The sequence below is a fragment of the Haliotis rubra genome, unplaced genomic scaffold, assembly GCF_003918875.1.
Source record: "Haliotis rubra isolate DU_JTF1 unplaced genomic scaffold, ASM391887v1 Scf7, whole genome shotgun sequence".
Lineage (NCBI taxonomy): Eukaryota > Metazoa > Mollusca > Gastropoda > Lepetellida > Haliotidae > Haliotis > Haliotis rubra.
The window spans coordinates 2,571,692-2,588,115 of NW_025767412.1; the positions used below are offsets into that span (position 1 = coordinate 2,571,692).

The window sequence follows — 16,424 nt, forward strand, 5'->3', positions numbered from 1 at the left end:
CAAAAACTACGTTTTTGTCTTGAGACCACCCCTACAGCCAAGAGCAGGTAACTCATAGCCTATAACCTCGTACCTCACTTTCCATGCTGTCGTTTGACTGACTAGACGTAGTGTCCAGATCGACAAGAGAGTTGATTTTTGAAAATTCCCTGCTAAAGATGAGTGGGTCCGAAACAGCTACTGTATGTATGGTTCTCTTTTTCCCCTGCATGGGTGATTTAGAGATTGTTTCTGAAATTTGTTCATTCATCTTTTGTTGTAACATTGTACCCATCCCTGTCGGCTCACCATGTGCTTGTCAAGATGGCGGATGGGTACCTTCGCTATGCTCACCTTTTCATTGTATGTTCTTAGGGTTATTCAATGTTTAGTGTAGTTACAGTGTCTCAATTATGTTTTAAAGTTAGCACGTTAGGGCGTGTTTTCCACAGCTTTTTTCCTATATACGATTTGTTGTATTATGGTGGTATAACGCTACCGGTGACGACTTGTCGGCACCTGTGCTCGCACGCCAGCTTACTGACGTTCACTCTCATCTGGCTAGGGACAGCATTAGGTGCTGTGCTAGCCAGATGATGGGTGCTGTCATGGGCATGCGTAGGCTTTGGCTTTCAGTGGCAGGTTATTCTCCAGCCACGCAACAGGCGCTACTTTCCTTGCCTTTCACAATGGTTTCTTCCCTATTTCCTGGGGGCATTACAAATAGTGTGGGAGGCCGCTGATGCGGTGTCAACTTTCAAGGATTCTAAACCCTTGTTAGAACACCCATCCACTTCTCGGCAACGGCTCTTTCCCTCCAGCTGTTAACGTGGAAGGCTGCTTTTCTTGTGGCTGTAACCTCGGGCAGGAGGGTAGGCGATATTCATGCAATGTCAGCCGACCCCGCGCTAACTGTTTTTCATAAAGACAGAGTTAGCATTCGGTTGCCTGATACTTGCCGTCCTAAGAGAGATAGTGCCTTTCATGTAACGGCGCCTATTGAGCTCCCGGCTTTCACACAGCCTTCCCTGCCCGGTACCTCTCTACGACGTGCTCACGTCTTAGATGTCCGTAAGACCCTTAAGGCTTATATCAAACGAACAAGGGGTATCCATAAGCATAACCAATTGTTTTGCTGTTATGGCGGGGGCAAGGCTGGTCTTCCGGCGAACAAGCAAACCATTTCTAGGTGGCTTGTCTCTGCCATTTGTATGGGATATACGCACAAAGGTCGTATGCCACCTAAAGGGTTGAAGGCTCATTCGGTTAGGGCAGTGGTTACGTCGAAGGCATATGCTGCAGCCCTGCCCATTGAGGAGATCTGCTCAGCGGCTATATGGAGCCGACCGAGTACGTTTATCCGTCACTATCAACTTGACAGACACTTAAGCGAGTGTGCTCGGTTCGGTCAGTCTCCAGTGGGCAAGGTTCCACCTCTCTGGCCGATTGAGCTTTGGAGGTTTTAAGACATGAACCATTTATCTGCCGATTTTTCCTAGTGTTGGGTTTTATGGTGGTGGTTTTATCCCATGTACTGTGCATTCCTCAGTACTGCTCTAGTTCTATTGCCTTGGAAACCTTTGCTTGTATTGTACGGCAAAATACTTCTCGGGTTTATTGATAAATTCCCTTATCTTCTCTTCCGACTACTTACGGGAGGGAGGGGGGGATTATTTGAGCAGTTTACATTAGCGAGGTTTCGCATTATGAACATAATGTTTGACCCCTGACCCTGGCTCATGCCCACGCCCAATTGGCTGTGGTGGACACGTGACCAGGTAAGTGAGCTTTTCAGCTATTTTTAGCTTGGGAATTACTCTCATTGTCGGGGTTGTGTTTATACAGACAGAATACCGCTCCCTAGCTCAGTCTTTAGGAGTCTGTCTTATGCTTATATGTACCCCAAGGAGGACTATATGAAAAAGAATCGAACTAACATGTAGAGGTTTCAGATTCTTTGAATATAGTCCTCCTTGGGGTACGGCCACCCACATCCCCCACATTCTGTCTGATTAGTTCAGCATGGAAAGTGAGGTACGAGGTTATAGGCTAGAGTTACCTGCTCTTGGCTGTAGGGGTCCGTGGGGCCCTGTAGGGGTGGTCTCACAAGACAAAAACGTAGTTTTTTGTTTTGTAAATATTTTTATTCAAATATTGTTACAATTGTCGTAGGGATTTTTAAATGGACATTTAAATGCTTATATCTACCCCAAGGAGGACTATATTCAAAGAATCTGAAACCTCTACAGGTTAGTTCGATTTTTTTGTGAATATTTTTCTTGTAACAAGAATAAATGTTCCTTCTTTTTGGGGATTGGAAAGTTCATGGGGGTTTTTTTTGACAATTTTTTTGTAGTGATACACCATGTATTAATATTTCTCCCTAGATAAAAAAAAAAGAAAGAACGAGAAGTGCGGAAGCCAATGAGTCTGACAGAACGACTTCGTCAGGAGTTTGGCCTGGATGACACAGAAGAGGAGCAGCCACCCAATAAGCCAAGTAGGTTTTCATCTGGTCCCTCAACTTCTCTTTTGCTGCTTGATTGATGTGGGGACATGTGACAGTTGCTGTGTTTTTGTCTTGCATAAAGACATAATTTTTCATTTGTTGGCTAATATGGACCATTTTTCATACTACTATTTGCAGTAGTGTCATGTTTCATATGTAACTGTTCTGGCATAGATAGATAAGCTTAACTTCATTTCATCATTCAAGCGTGCATTGCATCACAAATGTTTTTATTGTAGTTACTCAGGAAATAGGCATGTGAGATTGTTGCTTTTCATGTTTCAAGGTCATCTTTCATTTCACATAATCACACAATACCCTGTTGTAGATACTGAGAGGGAGTCCTCAGATACCCCTCCTCCACCACCACCACCTCCCCCACGAGTGGGAGTAGTGCACCCCTCAACTCAAAGGGGGTCAGTTGAGGGTGAGTGTCAAAGCAGATCGGCTAAGTTGTGCCGCTCTCTGCTTTGCATGCTACAACCTCTCTAGCTAGATCTTTAATCTTTCCCTTGTGAAGACTCCACATCTGATCAGTTGCAGACGTGGCAGCTGACAATATTGTTTCAGTATGATGTAATCCAACTTTCTGTAGTAATTTGGAAAGTTTTTCTCACTTTCAGCACCCTATAGTTTTGATAGCATAAAACATTTTTTGCTTTTTCTATCAAATTTCTGCTTTTTTTGTTTCTGATTCATCAGTATATTGGGTACAAAATTGTCAATTGAGGAAATTTTAATAGCACTCATACCACTTAACATCTTAGTCTGTGTCATAAACAGTGCACTTATCTAAAAACTTGTTCCTTTTTGTAGTTTTTCATGGGGTTAATCTGTTTAATTGTAAGTTAAGTGTTCCAAAAGCATTACAAATGGCGTAACATCAGCACTTTTCCTCAAACTGGCTTGAATGTTCGGACATGTATTAAATTTTAGATGAAGATGGTCAGCACAGTCCTGATGTTCCACCCCCTCCTTCTGAACCCCATCCAAGTCAACTGAAGTCCCGCCCAGTGCTTCTGCCTCACCCTACAGGCCCGAATGGTGGACACATCCCCTCTCTCATGTCACTGTCGACCTTCCCTGCCAGGCCTGCGCAGACTGGACCATCAGCAAGGGTTGTCTCCCCTGTTCCAGGGACCAGTGGGCCAGCCCATCCAGCTCATAGGAACTATCAAAGTAAGTCGTTACATATCTGAAGTTTTAGTACTTTTGCATCAGAATATTGGCTGAATCCACGATGTCTTGTTAAAGTGCATGAAAAGTATAATCGGATAAGAATGATGATTATTTTCCTGAAGGCAATAACTTGCATTGTGTTTTAGCTTTGAAGAAAGTGGTAATAAATGTTCACCATTTTGTAAATTGTTTTTCAGTGTTAAATGGTACTCCACCCTTGGGTCAGCCTGCACCAGTTCCAACTCCTGTGCTGCCAACAGTGACTCAGCAGGTCCCTACCCCTGTTCCACCACCTCCAGCTGGCTACCACCAACCAATCTCATCTGCCAGTAAACCTTACCTTGCACCTGGCACCAACCTCGGAGGGTCGCCAGCTGCCTTTTCGGGCACATCTAAGAGTTCAGGGTATACTGCTGCACCCCAGACCCAGCCTCCACCAACTCCCCCCTGGCCAGCAACAATCAGTGCAATATGTTGCTCAAGTTCAGGCCAAGCCACAAAATCCCATAGGACAGAAATTTGAGTACAATCATGGCCTGCATGTCAAGCCTGTGCACTCGCCTCCACCATCATGGAACAAGGCATCAAGTTCACATCCTAAGCCACCTCCTTTCCCTGCACACATTCAGCAGACAACTAACAACAAAGACAAAGGCTACCGTAGCCCTGTATCCAGCTACCCCAGCTCCTCAAACCACTACTGATGCTACTGACAGTGATCTGTTCTACAGACCAATGTGATGTGATCTTGATATAGGGCAATGTGCTTGTGAGCGTATTTTGTGGTGGTTCTGTGTTCGCTGGTGCTACTAGAACTGTCAGGACTGAAGCAGGGGTTGAGGACAACAAGCTGTGTAAATCGGTGTACATAACTCATTGCTACATGCACAACATACATGTACATACATACATCTGTCATACACACATTTACCCACACAGCCATCTCTAGCAAACATGCATACTGTATATATGTTCATGTCATGCATTTCATCTAGTGTTGTACATTTTGGCTTCATTTGTCAGTTGGCTCACTTGTGTAGTTCAGTATATTTTGTGTAAAGACTTTTTATATTGTGAAAGGATCACTAGGTGAAATTAGATTTCTGTACAGAGTATATTTTCTGCTGTTTGGCAGTTCCTGCCACCACAGTTGTGCCATGCTTCCCCGGCCGACCGACTCGGACTCCTGGCGTTCTTGTGCTGCTGCTTTTGTCTGTCTTTACCACTTGGTGGTAGCAGGACCAATTTGTTAAGTTTGGTGTTACATCCTTTTGAATACTGCCACCATGTTACATGTTTAATTGTTTTTCCACAGACGCATTTATGATCAGAAATGTTTGAGAAATCATGCCACTTCTTCCAAGAAGATTTTGTTGGTCTGATGTTGAAATGTTGCATTTTGTGAGCATTGGAATCATGAAATGATAATCCTCATATCACAAGGGAAAAATCTCAATGCTACCATGTTTGTGTTGATACAGATAACAGCAAGCATTTTCACAATTTCGTTATTGCTGAGCCACACATTTCATGTTTAATGTTATACCAAACCTAAGAAGTGTTTTGTATTGAAAATTGTTGGATAATCTTTTGTGATTATGATCTGAATAATGATTGTTCTTTGAGGTGAATGTAATATATGTTGAAATGTGTTCTCATGCTCTGCAATATTGAGATCGATTGCTCTGTCTTGTCAACATACACAAGAATGACGATGTCTAAAATTGGGGTCGAAAACTCTTTGCTTGTCATGTGTGCCATCTTGAAACAAATTTCTAGGAATCAAGGTATCTTAATACTTAATTTTGCAGTTTCAAAGCCAGTATAACATCATGGGTAAATACAAATGCTTGATTAAATGTGGCACTAATAAATCTTTCATGATTGTGAAGCTTTCATCTCAAACTATTCGGAATTATTCATGAAATGTTCAAGAATTTCATTTGCATATATCCTTATGCAGGCAATTTGAATCTGACACATGTATGCGAGGGAAAACCTGAAATTAAGATTGACTTAGAGCTGTGGCAAATCTCTCCTTTGTTGTTGAAGCGATGCTGCCAGTGTTAGTGCTGCTATAAATGTTGCATGTCGCCAGTAGGCACCGCCACGATGTAGTGTATGTGCCGGAGTCCAGTCATGGCCACAGTGGGTCGAAGCAGAGGTCACAGATCGTGGTTGCTGCTAACATGTCTAGTGCTGTCATATTTAAGAATTCCTCGGGCTGCTCTACTTATTTCTGGTTTTTGTAACCAGATTTCAATGTTAAGTTTAGTACCGATTGAAGTGTATAGCATGTACAAGTATTACTTGTGCAGTTTCCTGCAGATGTAAACAAAATAAAATTAAAAGAATGCCAACAAGTTAATGAGACTCCTCTTTTTTGTTAGTTCACCTGTGTCAATTGATAAGGTGTGATGGCCTCTTTGTCCAGTGTCGATGTGTGATTGTCATCTTCACAGAAACCACTTGACTAATAAAGCTGAAAGTTCTTCAGCAGCTGTATACTGTAACAGCTGTTTGAGGTCATAACGGTATTAATAAAATTGGAGTGTATTCTTTGCCACGATGACCACCATTCATCATTAAGACAAGAGGAGGCCCAAGATCAGTTGTGAGGAAAAGAAAGATTGCTTCTGTAGGCTATTTGTAGTGTATGAGGCAAATGAACATGGAAATATTGCAGTGCTGATTAATGTATATTTCTTTCTCACTCGCTCTAAATATAATTTCCATGAGTCTAGTCATTAACAGGAATGTGTTTCACAGTGCTCTGATGCAGGTGTGGTTTAACATTTATCTTTTTTGTGTGTAATTTTGGGTTAATTTCTCAACTTGGTTATAGTTACCTTTGACTTCTTCCAAATACAATATTCTCTAAAAGACTGTCATCATGATCATATTCCAGTATCATTGAAACAATTGAACGTGTACTTATCAGTGCAAACATTGGACAGAATTCCTGGGCCTAGATTTTCGAAGCTCTCTTAGCGCTAAGATAGTCGTAAGTTAATGTTATTGTATGGCACTTACGACTATCTTAGCGCTAAGAGAGCTTCGAAAATCTAGGCCCTGCAGTTTACCGGGGAAATCAGATTCGCATTGAAATAAATACGTTGTCATTAGTTGAAGGTGGATGACCTGCAGTATGTGATGACTGCTTGTTATCAGGTTATGACATACAGGCCGTTATATAGTTTCATCAATTCAAGGTCATGGTTTATGTTCATGCTGCAGTGAACCAATGCAGTAAATAATCTTAATACACAAAATCTTATGTTACCACACACAAAAATAGTTTTACAGAAACACGGGGGCCGAAACCGGTCATCGTAGACCGATGCTAACAATAACAAATTACTGGATGTCAGGCCCAGACTTGAATATTTACAGGCAAAATCAAACCTTTCAATATTCCTTAATGTGCTGTCTGTCAATATAGTTTTTATGTAAAAATCCTCAGCGAAACCAATGGTGATTGTTACTGTGGTCCAAAAAACGTTCTGTTGAAGTTTTGTTATGAGCTGCAATAGTGCTGATTATCAGTATACTGAGCTTTGAAACCATTTATCATTCTTCAAATTAACAGTTTGGTGTTTGTATGTCACAGACTGAATGAAGAATGGAGAGACGGCGGTCTATAAATAATCGAGTCTGGACCAGACGATCCAGTGATTGACATCACGAGCATAGATCCAAAGATTAGGTTAAGATGACGTGTCAACCAAGTCAACCAGCTGATTGTACTTGTGGATATGAATGGCAATGTATACATGGTCGACCGAAAGAAGCACGCAACATCCATCTTTTATTACGACTTTCAAAATATATTTTTGTCACATGTCGGCTAATGGGCAAAGCCTGAAGTGATGCAGATGAAACTTACAGTAGGATAAAACCAATTTACGTGCATGTGTATGACGCTACAGTCCTTGAAACAACGAGGCCGAGCAGACAACATGGATCTGACACCCCCACATGACATCTCTTGACTTGAATGACAGTTCCCAGGACGTCTTGGCCACCTGTTATAGAAAGGTTTCAGTAGCAGAACAAAATAATTTTGCTCCACCCTGGAATGTTTTTGCTTTTTGCTGAACGCCGCAATATTTCAGCTGCATGACGGTGTTCTTCAAATAATCGAGTCTGGACCAGACAATCAGGTGACTGACATCATGAAACGTATGCTTGATAAATAGCAGTTCCCCAATTGAACATTGGGCCTGCAAATATCATGTGCACGGGGCAGTTCCGATTATTATAACTGCGGTTCAACGTTTAGGTCGTTTAAAGGAGGTATGTTTCAGTATGTGCGAGATGGTAAGATTATATCCGACAACATTTCTAAACGTAACACAAAGCTTATGAAGCTGCCTTAAACTGTCTGTTCCCACAAATTCATATACATTTAGCTTTGTGCAACAGATTAAACCTGATTTTACATCAACATCAAATCAGGTTTCAGACCTTGTCTATTTCACGCAGGTGCTTACCAACATTGTCACGTGGTCCAAAGACGACGCGTTTAACCAATCAGAGCTCACTTCCGTTGCACGAGTTTTCCGTGCGCGTTTGGACAACAGGAATGGAAGCAGACGTAGCGGAAAGTCAAATGCACCGGTACATGGTCATTTAATTCAAACAAGGTGGTGAGAATTTTCTAACACCGTAAACAACTATAGACTGTGGACGTTTTTGATATATACGCGCTGAAAATAACCTTGAGGACGAGTCAGGTTGTCAGTGTTGAACATCAAAGCTTTTCACCAAGGTAAGATTTCATTGTCATATCTTGCCTTGCTGTGCATCTTATAGGAAATACTAAATACGGCCACAAGGTAAGTGCAGACGTATAAATAAAATAACCTTTTTGGGAACATATTATTGTACGCTATTTAAGGTTCCCCATTTGTAATATACTAGTACTGCTGAAACTGAATTCAAGAACATCCGAACCTGGAGACTGGAGATAACCTGTCATGGCATGGTCGATTGCCAATATTCATATGACCAATTTGTGTGTTCTTTAACTTTGTTTGAGAAGTATATCGTAACTGTATATAGTGTTAGAGGGAGAAACGTAAGGGATATACCAAGTGTTTTCAGTTTAAAAGGTTCGAACCCCTATTCCATACTTTCACTAGTATGTTTAGAAATCTACTTATATGGACTGTAACGACCCATGGAAGTATCGGTGTATCGATTCACTTCAGTTTTGTGTTATTAATGACTCAAAATACAAGTGTGTTCAAGAATTTCTGCAGCCAGTAGAAGTACGTATGACTCTAGAATACGGGAACCAAACATGGCTTTCCAAATGTAGTGCTACTGAGTGAGTATGGAACCTTATACGCCGCATCTATGAATACTCCAGCAATATCGATATAAGCGAGCACTCCGTCCTTGTGCATCTAATACCGAAAATATGAGGAAATGTAAAATCACATCATTTGATGGACCACGTTCTCAGTAATCACTGACCACCTGGAACAGCTACTTCCTCCCAAAGCATGGGTCAGTGGCTGGTCTGGTTAGTTTTAATGCATTGCCATTTATATTTCTCAAAAAACGTCAATAGTAAGTCATACATATACATACTAGTAATATTGCATCCATCTAAAATCGTATGTTCTGAATATATTGGCAAAACATAGTTAAGATGCAAAGTTATAAGATAATGATTAATTAGGTCTTGGAAATTAATGTATTCCTCTCCAAATATCATCAAGCACAACGCTATTTACATACACATCCATACATGAGTGAGTGAGTTTAGTTTTACGCCGCACCCAGCAATATTCCCGCAATATGTCGGCGGTCTGTAGTCTGGACCAGACAATCCAGTGATCAACAGCATGAGCATCGATCTGCGCAATTAGGAACCGATGACATGTGTCAACCATGCCAGCGAGCCTGACCACCCGATCCCGTTAGTTGCCTCTTATGACAAGCATGACGGTTCATTCTAACCCAGACCTTCACGGGTCCATCCATACATGAAAATGAATAGACTCGCTATAGATGTTAATCACCACACCGCCACTATAATGTAATGTACATGTAACCGTTTTATAACGTTGGTTTCCTTTCCAAACTCAACTCTGGGGATTCCGGGTTAGACACACAGCACTCATGATTTAGTTGATATCAAGTCAACGAGTCGTTTCTCACAATTTCGGTCACTGGGTTGCCTGGTTCGGGGTGGATAAGTTTACAGGCCATCGTCCTACAGTTGCAGTATATAAAATGTCAATCCCAGTGTTATATTGCATCAAGGAGGATGCACATTCTCTGTTTATATACTACCCATCTAAAGTTTAGACTCACTAGTGTAAATGTAGCCACTTACTTCAGTCAACTGTTCTAAACTAGATTTTGCGAAATATGCCATACTGTTTATAGGTACTGTTTACACATGAACTGATGTATTGTAAAACAAATTCGTAACGTTGAAAAGATTATTATCATAAGTTCAATAAATGATGAAACTCGGTGAAAATTCGCGAATTCTTAATAAAACTTTACACCAAAACTCAGCTGTTCACATGTACGATATTTACACATGCTTTTCAGCAATTTGATGCATGATTGTCGTGCAATTCATCAGGTCTGCAGTTGGTTCCCCTAAGTTAGTAGAGAAATTCATCTTCGATGTAACTATATGTTTATACATAACATATAGTGACTGCTTAAAGTGAATCTAAACTTGTGTTCATCGTGCATTATAAGGAAGATTGAACCTTCTCGGTCTTTGCGTTTTCGGTATCGGGATCTGAAGTAGAAAGAAATAATTTTAAAAACTGGACAGAATATCAACGCTTTATATTATACAAGCGTGTGTGGCATACTGGGTGTACAAAATGGGTGTTAGATTTATTGTATTTCACAGGCTTGAGTGGGGGTAATACATGGACTCTTAACACATGTCGTATACAAACATCATATATACTGAGTCAAAAAAGAAACTTCACATTCTTTCTTTAGGGCACTATAAAAGAACAAGAGATGGTAAGATGGTTAAATTGTTATTATTTCATTGCTGAGATCTGTGTGATGTACTCGATACACTGACAGTTTCATAATCAGTTCCATTAGGCTACACCGCCGTTCCAAAACATGGGTATACAGAATGTCATGTCACAAGAATAAAAATGCGAAATTTCTCAGTTCAATATCGTGTATGGCCGCCCCGCGCATTCACCACTGCCAGACACCGTCTCCTCATCGACTGCCTGATGCTTGTGAACACGTGGTTGGGGATTCTGCGCCATTGCTCTTGCAAGGCAGCGCCAAGTTCATGCAAATTCTGAGGTTGGTTCCTAAGACCACGAAGCCTTCTCCCAAGTGCACCCCAAACGTGCTCTATTGGATTAAGGTCAGGGGACCTCGATGGCCAGTCCATGACGTTGATTACAGCGTTTTGAAGGGAATTTCGTGTCAACATCGCGGTATGCGGCCGAGCATTATCATGCTGGAACTGTAGACCTGGGCCATGAGCCGCCATGAAAGGAACGAGTTCAGGGGTGAGCACCTGGTCGCGGTAAGCAGCAGCTGTGAGGTTTCCACGGATGACCAGAAGTCGGGAACGGTTGTTCCCACAGAAAGCACCCCACACCATGCAACTTCCGCCCCCGAATCTGTCGACTTCCTGTACACAACATTGGGCATACCGTTCACGACGTCGCCTCCAGACTCTATGCCTGCCGTCCGCGAATCTGAGGGTAAACCTGGATTCATCGCTAAAGACGACTCGATTCCAGTCTCTCTGGATCCATCGGAGGTGACGTTGGGCCCACAGCAGACTTTTGCGTTGATGAAATGGCGTCAATATTGGCCCACGATATGGACGTCAAGAATGGAGATTGGCAGCCCGCAACCGATTTCGAATGGTCTGTGAGGACAGTCGACCTCTAAACATCTCAGCCCTGGTTCGTGTAGCCGGCAGAAATCTGTCACGTAGGTGACGTAGGACGATTTGACGGTCTTCTGCTCGTGACGTCACACGTGGACGACCCGACCTTGGGCGATCAGAAGTGGTGCCAGTTTGTTGTAGACGACCTCGCAAGTCATACACAGTACGACGGCTGCATCCCATTGCTCTTGCGACGTCAATAACTGATCTTCCCGCTTGCAACATGCCAACGGCACGTTCACGTTGCACATTTGACAATCGTGGCATTTCAAGTACCGTTAGAACTGTGGTTTAAAAGTGTTTTTTTTTCAATTCTTGAGGTCAATGCAAACACGTGCATATGAAGAAAACTTCGATGCGAAGATCACGTGATCGACTGCACGTGCAAAACCTGATTTGGCACTAACGTCATTTGCACGACGAATGGATGGGTTTGAGTGGGTTTTGCTAACGTTTTTCTAGAGTCGAAAGGTAGGGATCCCATTTCGGATATATAGATGTATCATCAGAGAAACATTATTCATTATTTTTCAAATTACATTTTGTGAAGTGTCTTTTTTGACTCAGTATATGTGTATTTTATTTGTTCAACTATAAGTACAAAGTTAGATGCCAGAAGTAACTGCCAAAACAGTATATCATTTCATTTAATTCCATGCCTGATAACTGATAAATATGACTAATTACATCGTGTCAAATATGACTTATGCAGGCCGCAGTGTATGTAAGCTGACGTACAAAAGAAAGTACACACCTGGTGTTTTGGGATTATTTGAAAAGTGATGTGATTTTGACTGGCAACTTCGCAATTGGGCACGATATCTGTGGTGTTTTGGCAACATATCAGGATAGTCTGTGACTTATTTATCACTGTAAAAACTCTTTTCAAAACATTATCGTCGCTTTTTGGAAAGTAATCCAAAAGCACCGGGTGTGTACTTTCTTGTGTACATCAGTTTATTTGTTTTAAGGCCTGGAGACCGCCTCCGTGGTGTAGTGGTTAGAGCGTCCGCCCGGAGAGCGGAAGGTCGCGGGTTCGATCCCCGATGGCGTCATACCAAAAGACGTTAAAATATGGTACTTGTTGGTCCCTTCCTGGCGCTCGGCATTAATGGGTACAACGAGGACTGGTCGGCTCGGAGTCAGTATAATGTGTCTGAGTGAGGTATTCATGCTTCACTGCGGCATGGTATCTCAGTGGGCTAGCACTATAAAACCAGCTACAGTCTGGGCTAGTACAAGCAGCCGCACCTACACATACACACACACACGTACATGCATGTCGTCATATGAGCGAAATATTCTCCAGCGCGACGTTAAACCCAATTTCACATCACCTTAAGGCCTGGAGTGAGTGTGTGACAGATCCGTTACTTTACTGAGTATAACATATGTTCCAATAATGTTCTTACTTGCGATAAACACTGAGTGAGTGAGTTAATATTTAACGTCACATCGCGATAAACACTGGCAGAGTAGCATTTGCAATCAGAATACTAGGGTAGACTTTTCAATGGCACGATCGATTTGAACTCAACTTAGTTTCATACAGTGAAGTAGACAGTGTAACCCTGTTAATCCGAATCCGGATGAATTCTCACTTATGCTGATGTAGCTGTATTGACAAGCCAGAAACTCTTTCGGAGGTTCAAAATCTGCACCACCTAACTCGATATCCTTTTAATACTTCGATGAAGACGATTTAGCACGTTCTTCAACCCTGGTTGGTTATACGTAGACGACCAAGGTGCCTGGTCATTGGTTATACATTACAACTGTCCGTGGTCACGTGGGCTCCATTCCGAGAAATCCGTGCTATGCTGGACTTCCCCGTGAAGAACGTGGTCAGTAGATATAGGGGGTGTATTTTGCTGGTCAGAATATTCCAAGTAGCGGGAGAAATATAACCGTCCGCATGCATGGTGAAGTGTAGGGATGAGTTACGGGTGCTGTCCACACCTAATGATACCCCAGTCACCGTAGACAGGCCGTTGTAGTGTCAGCTGAGGTCGTCTGGAAGACATACATGCACTTGGTGTCTTACATCGGTATATACAGAATACCTTTCGGTCAATTTAAATAGGGAACATATGGCAATGTCCTCTGACGTTATTCTGTACTTAATGCACAGCTTAAATATTAAGGGACTCACATTTCAGGCACACAAACATAAATAACTATTAAAGTCTATAACTTTCTGATTTAGTGAATAATGTGATGATTTTGCCGTTTACCGTGTAGGACATCTATGTTTCAGCAAATATTCCTTGTTTGGTTGTCATCTTTCCATCCCAACTTTAGGGGGAATGAGGGTGATGCGTTCACATGTGGACTGTATACTTGGGAGTTTTGTCAAAACCACCTAATTGTCAAAAGAGTGAGTGAGTGAGGAGGTTGGGTTTTACGCCGCTTTTAACAATATTCCAGCAATATCACGGCGGGGGACACCAGAAATGGGTTTCACACATTGTACACATGTGGGGAATCAAACCCGGGTCTTCGGCGTGACGAGCGAACGCTTTAACCACTAGGCTACCCCACCGCCCCTAATTGTTAAAAAATAATATCTGAGACCTATTTAGAAAATACTGTATGTGAAGAAATCATTGACTACAGCTAATCAAATGATAGATGATATATAACGTACATAGTGAAGCCATATTTTAAGTTGATCGCTGTAATGCTGGGCTCTAAACATAACGATTCACTCGGTTCAACCAACAAACGGCGAACTCGTTTCATGTGAGAAGAGAAGTGGAAGGGAAATAACTCTTTTGGGCTTAAACCTGTTTCTACGTGAATGGTTTTGTAATTTGATTAATACTTTTGCCAGAGTTCCAGGATCGAGACATGAGAAACCAGTAATTTTATTCTCTTTTGCTGTTTTGAGGATTAGTATTATAATTAATTAACCGTAGCCATTTGTCTAAGGATTCATTTTCAATCATGTTCTTCATTGACAGTTAAATACATTTTATAACTACCACCTTTTCAAGTCTCATAAACCATCGTTGAGAGTGTATACTTTTGACATATAAAGAATGTACACGGCGAGTATATTATTATTTTGTAATATGCATGTATTTAAGTGTTGACAGTAAAATCTGACATAAAATTGAAATAACAACATCAAATATGATATATTTTCATCATCAAACGAAACATCAGTTTTACAGTTTAACCTTGTTCTAGTAAGTGGATCCTTGTGTCCCAACTGATTATTACCATCTTCGACATTTACTTTTGAAGATATTTATTACATGGAAATATATAGTGGCATAAGTTGAACTGAACATGATTTTATTCAGGGGGATCGTGATTTGCAGCCTACAAAATGTCCTATGAAGAGTTGTAAAATCCCATTTCCGTCAAGTAAACTGAGAGAGATTTGTTTTCCGTCATATTTCTCAGCAAATCAGTTAGTGACGATAAAACAGGGTGAGAGGAATAGAGACCCGACCTTCGGAGTATACGAACGAAAGCTTCAACAATAAGGCTACCACCTCACCCCAAATATTCCTCAAACTCTACACGGAGTTCCCTCCCTTAGTCCATTGGTCGCTATCTTTTGCGCGGTTTGCTGGCGTAACCATGTATTTGAAGACAAAGGCATTCATGAAAAACGCATTTAAACGTATTTATTAGATATTTTGCTGGGGGGACTGAATTCATTTGAAGGACGATTTTAACAATAATAGTCCATGAGAGTAGACGCAGTGATATTTAACAACCTCAGTTATCGTAAGAGGCAACTTGATGGGGTTGCGTGGTCAGGCTCGTAGACTTGCCTTGATAGCATATCATCCCTTGCCTTGATAGCATATCATCCCTTGCCTTGATAGCATGTCATCCCTTGCCTTGATAGCATATCATCCCTTGCCTTGATAGCATATCATCCCTTGCCTTGATAGCATATCATCCCTTGCCTTGATAGCATATCATCCCTTGCCTTGATAGCATATCATCCCTTCCCAACTGCATAGGGCGATGTTCATGATGTCAAACACAGGGTTGTCTAGTCCAGACTCCGAGTGTGCGGTGTTAAAATTAAAAACAAAAACAAAACAAAATAACAACAAAAGGCCCCCAAATCCAGGATTATTAGTTTATTTAAGTTTGATATGTACATGAAGGTCCTTAAGAGTCTATAAGTGTTCCAGAAACGTGTCTAAACTGCCAATATCAGTCTACTGAAACGATTTTAGTTAATTCCTCGGCATGTTTTATAAACGTCAGTTGCTGTAATCTAACCTTACTTGAAAACTAAAATGAACACGACTACGCATACTAAATGTTAGTTTTTGATCATTTAATTTATTCATTTCACACATTCATGAATTATTAATCGAAATAAATCAATGACTCACTAATGCTGTGATAAATTAGTACTTAGTCCTTAATCTTGTGATTAACTCAACAATCCTTATCCTTACTTTTCCGGGACAACCTGCAATGTTTCATGTATTATACAACCTGCCAAATCACAGGTTATACAGCTTTCTATTTAACACACCCCTCACCATGCTATATCACACGTTATGGACCCTATGTGCTACACCTTGTTACATCACAGACTCTGTTATAGCATAAACATCCTACACCCCGTTATATTACATGTCAGGGATCCTGTTCTAACACACACTTCCTACACCCTACTATAACTTTGAATTGCAACCTGTAAATTGGCCTCTGGCCTATTCGGAAATAAATTCAATTCTATAAAACACATCATAAACACTGCCTGTATATATATATATGATACACTCTACAATCGCAAACGCCATGCACCTTGCTATAACACGCAAGTCTTACACCTGTAATCCTTTGTTATCCCTTTATTTGTTA

The 16,424-nt window shown here is 41.3% G+C and overlaps 1 protein-coding gene across 1 annotated transcript; it reads left to right on the forward strand.

Annotated features, from left to right (window-relative positions):
* The first annotated feature begins 2,403 nt into the window (after window positions 1–2,403).
* LOC124258593 (formin-like protein 3) lies at window positions 2,404–4,190 on the forward strand. The gene is made up of 4 exons (XM_046692659.1): window positions 2,404–2,479; window positions 2,817–2,915; window positions 3,425–3,667; window positions 3,865–4,190. The coding sequence occupies exons 1-4, from the start codon at window positions 2,404–2,406 to the stop codon at window positions 4,188–4,190; spliced, it is 744 nt and encodes a 247-aa protein (XP_046548615.1).
* Window positions 4,191–16,424: the final 12,234 nt, after the last annotated feature.